Source organism: Phalacrocorax aristotelis, chromosome 1, assembly GCF_949628215.1.
Source record: "Phalacrocorax aristotelis chromosome 1, bGulAri2.1, whole genome shotgun sequence".
Taxonomy (NCBI): Eukaryota; Metazoa; Chordata; class Aves; order Suliformes; family Phalacrocoracidae; genus Phalacrocorax; species Phalacrocorax aristotelis.
Genome location: NC_134276.1, coordinates 103122789 through 103126709, shown reverse-complemented (window position 1 = coordinate 103126709; position 3921 = coordinate 103122789). Strand labels below are relative to the sequence as shown.

The following is a 3921-nucleotide window of genomic DNA, read 5'->3' as shown; positions in this document are numbered from 1 at the left end:
CGGTGACATCAGCCGCCCCCCCGCCCGGTCGCCCCCCCCCCCCGCCCCGCCGCCGATTGGCGCAGCCCCCCTCCCGCCCGGTGACACCCTTCCTCCCCGGCGCGGCTATAAAGCCGCCGCGGCCGCCGCCGCCGCAAGGTGCGCGCTGCTGCCGTGCTCGCCCGTCACGGCGCGCCGCTCCGCACGGCCGCCCCCGCGCACGGTAAGCGATCCCCGCGCCCGCGCACCCCGGCGCGGCATCCCCCGAACCGCCGGCCCGGCGGAGAGGCGCGGAGGGAGGGACGGGACGAGGGCACGGGAGGGAACGGGACGGGACGGGAGGCGCCCCCCCGAGGGCGCCCCGCCAAGTTTCCGCGGGGGCTGACCCGGGACGCCTGCGGGCTCTCTCCCCTCCCCGCAGGCAGCCCGGTGCGCGCCGCCGTCCCGCCCGCCGGGCCATGGACTCGGACGCCAGCCTGGTCTCCAGCCGCCCGTCCTCCCCGGAGCCCGATGACCTCTTCCTCACGGCCAGGAATAAAGGCAGCGGCGGGGGCTTCACGGGTGGCACCGTCTCCAGCTCCACGCAGAGCGACTCCCCGCCGGAGCTGAGCGCCGAGCTGCGCAGCGCCATGAGCGCTGCGGGGGTGGTGGTGGTGGACAAGCTGGGCTTCAAGTCCTCGTCGTCCTCCTCGTCGTCGTCGTCCTCCTCTTCCTCCAAGAAGGACAAGAAGCAGATGACGGAGCCGGAGCTGCAGCAGCTGCGGCTGAAGATCAACAGCCGGGAGCGCAAGCGGATGCACGACCTGAACATCGCCATGGACGGGCTGCGGGAGGTGATGCCCTACGCGCACGGCCCGTCGGTGCGCAAGCTCTCCAAGATCGCCACGCTCCTCCTGGCGCGCAACTACATCCTCATGCTCACCAACTCCCTGGAGGAGATGAAGCGCCTGGTCAGCGAGATCTACGGCGGGCACCACGCCGGCTTCCACCCCGCCGCCTGCCCCGGCGGCATGGGCGCCCACTCCGCCCCGCTGCCCGGCCACCCGGGCCACCCCGCCTCGCACCCCGTCCACCACCCCATCCTGCCCCCCGCCGCCGTCTCCAGCGCCTCCCTGCCCGGCTCCGGCCTCTCGGCCGTCAGCTCCATCCGGCCCCCCCACGGGCTCCTCAAATCGCCCTCGGCCGCCGCCGCCGCCGCCGCCGCCGCCCCGCTGGGCAGCGGCTTCCAGCACTGGGGGGGGATGCCCTGCCCCTGCAGCATGTGCCAGGTGTCGGCCCCGCCGCACCACCACGTCTCCGGCATGGGCACCGCCAGCCTCCCCAGATTAGCCACCGACACCAAATGAGCCCCTGGCCGGGGCCGCCCCCCCGCGCCGCCCCCCCGCGCCGCGCCGGCACCCCCAGGACCTACAAACGCGCCCCTCCGGCGGCAGCGCGTGGGTGGGTGGGTGGGTGGGTGGGGGTGTGCGCCCACCGTCCCGTTCGTCCCGTCCCGCTGCCGGGGCCGTCGGAGGGGCGGCGGGAGGGGATGGAGCCCGGCCCGGGGTCTGTCCTGCTCCCCAAACGGCGGGGAAACCACCCCGACACCCGTAACCGCCCGCGCATCATCTTTGTTTTTAATTCTACCTTGTTGTCGATAACTTCGCTAGGAGGGGAAAATAGTCCTAGGCTCGTCGCAAATGGAGGAACCAAAAGTGCAGAGGGGTTCTTGCTCGTTTGCTCGTTTGGTGTTGTTTATTTGTTTGTTCCCCCCGTCCCCGTCTCCCATCCCGGTTTCGTTCCCACACGTAGAGCCTCTGGAGCCGTCCCTGGGTCTCGCATCCCGCCCCGGGAAGCCCATCCCCGCAGCAGCCGGCCGCCGCGCCGCGGACTGGCGGGGAGCAGCGGGGCTCCGGGTGCAAGTGTAGCCGGTAAAGTCACTTTCTTCCCCCTTCCCCCTCTCCCCCGGCCGCCGTTTCTTCTTTTTTTTTTTTTTTTTTTTTTAATTGATTTTGTTTTGCTTTTAGGTTTTTTTTTCCGGTTTTCTTTCTGGTTCGGGATTTGTAAATATGCCGTTCAACGATAGCGACGCAAGCCCGCTCTGCCTGAGCTTTCCGTCCGTGCACTTGTACTGTGTAAGCCTCATGAGTGAATAAGGGGTCCGTTTATCTTGATTTCGTTGGTTTCGGTTCTTGGGGTTTGTTGGGTCGTTTGGGTTTTCTTTTAAGCCTATAACACGTTTTGTGTTGGTTTGGTTTATTTTTTCGTTCCTGCCACCTTTAACAATGTTTGAAGTCTTTAATGCTCTTTCTGTATAGGAACTTTCACACTGTCCGTGTTGCAATACTGAGAACTTGGGCTTGTTTCTGAAATAACAACTTTTCTTATCGCTGCCCCTTGCAGAGATTTTATCATCGGTTTATTTTTGTAAAAAAAAAAAAAAGAAAAAAGAAAGAAAAAGAAAAAAGTTGTTAAATAATATTTATTACTTGTTTGGTTGCAAAAAAAAAAAAAGTGATTCACTGTTGAAATTTTAAATAAAAAAAAAAGCGCATTTTAAATAAATGACCTTTTCCTCTTCCTGGCTGTTCCGAGGAGAGCGGGGAGGCGGAGGCAGGTGCGGGAGCAGCGCCGGTGCGGGACCGCGGCAGGTTACCCCCCGCAAGGCGGGAAGGGAGGGGAACGTTTTAGGCGCACCCTTGCCTTTTCTCGAAGTTTTTTATTAGTTTGCTTCCCCGAAACCGTTGGGGTTTGGGTTTGGCTGGGGTTTTTTATCTCATTTGTTCCTCGGGGAAGGGCGGCGGGGAAAAAGAAACGACTGTTAACTGGGTTCGTGATGTGAAATTTTTTGTCTACCGAATCCAGCGCTTGGCAAGAGCTAAATATAAATTCGGGGAAAGGAAACATTAAACTTGGCGGTGAGGTGTTCCCTCACTGGAATCGCTTCTGCGCACTTGACCCGCAACCAAAAACCAACCAAACGAAAATCCGCGGGAAGGGAAATGATTTGCGGGCAGCCTTTTTTTGTTTTGCTTTGATTTTGGTTTTGGTTTGTTTTGATTTGTTTTTCCTCACGAAGACCATAGTATCTCTCACCCCTGTGCGTTTAGGCACCTCTGTACTCAGGTATTTGGGCAGGAAATATTATTTCCCCCTCTCGTCGACCCCAAGGCAAGGGCGCAGGGTGCGGGCGTGGAGCAGCCTGCGGCTTCCCCTTTTCCTGTAAGGAGAAGGGGAACAACCCAAGGCGAATCCCATTTTTTTGAGGAAAAGGAGGTCGGCAGCTCCCGCCGGCGGCGGCAGTCCTCACGGGTGGGCGCCGGGACGGGCCGCGGGGCTCCCCGGGCGCGGTTCCCACGGTCCCGCCGCCGCCCGCCCCGGGGGGCCGCTCCGGGCGGCCAGGGGACGGCAAAGCCCCGTCCTCGCCCCAGCAAATCCTTACAGGTCTCTCTTTCTAGGCCGATAAATGCGTATATAAAGCAGTTTTAAGTAAGGCTATGTAAAATAATTAGTTAGCTACATACGCAGAAATACAAAGCAGCGCATATATATATATAAAATAACAGACCATTGAGGAGTTTCGGGCACACAGACACCCACGGGGGAATGAGAGCGAGTCCGGACCCGGAGGACTTTTGGGGCTTTGTGGGGTTTTTTTTTCGTTTGTTTGCCTTTTTGTTTTGGGGTTTTTTTTGTTTGTTTAGGGTTTGGGTTTTTGGTTTTGTTTTACTGTGTAAAGAGAAGCGGTTCCCAGGCGGGCGGCCGGGGAGGGCTGGGGTCCCCGCGGGTTGTGAGCCGGTCCCGGCCCGGCAGCCCCTCCGGGCTCCTGCCTTGTGGGGTTTGTTCCTTTATTCTGCGGCTGGCCCCAAGCCAGCCCTTTCAGGGAAGGGGAAACGGGGCTCGGAAGGGAGAGCCCCCACCCCCCACCCCAACACACCACACACCCCCCAATGATGATGAGAA

The 3921-nt window shown here is 60.7% G+C and overlaps 1 protein-coding gene across 1 annotated transcript; it reads left to right on the top strand.

Moving 5' to 3' along the window:
• Positions 1–437: 437 nt before the first annotated feature.
• Positions 438–1402, top strand: OLIG2 (oligodendrocyte transcription factor 2). The gene has a single exon (XM_075081952.1). The coding sequence runs from the start codon at positions 438–440 to the stop codon at positions 1323–1325; it is 888 nt and encodes a 295-aa protein (XP_074938053.1). The 3' UTR covers positions 1326–1402.
• Positions 1403–3921: the final 2519 nt, after the last annotated feature.

What these genes read in the sequence shown, in the direction of transcription:
- OLIG2 (XM_075081952.1), top strand. Translation starts at nt 438, where the DNA reads ATGGACTCGGACGCCAGCCTGGTCTCCAGCCGCCCGTCCTCCCCGGAG.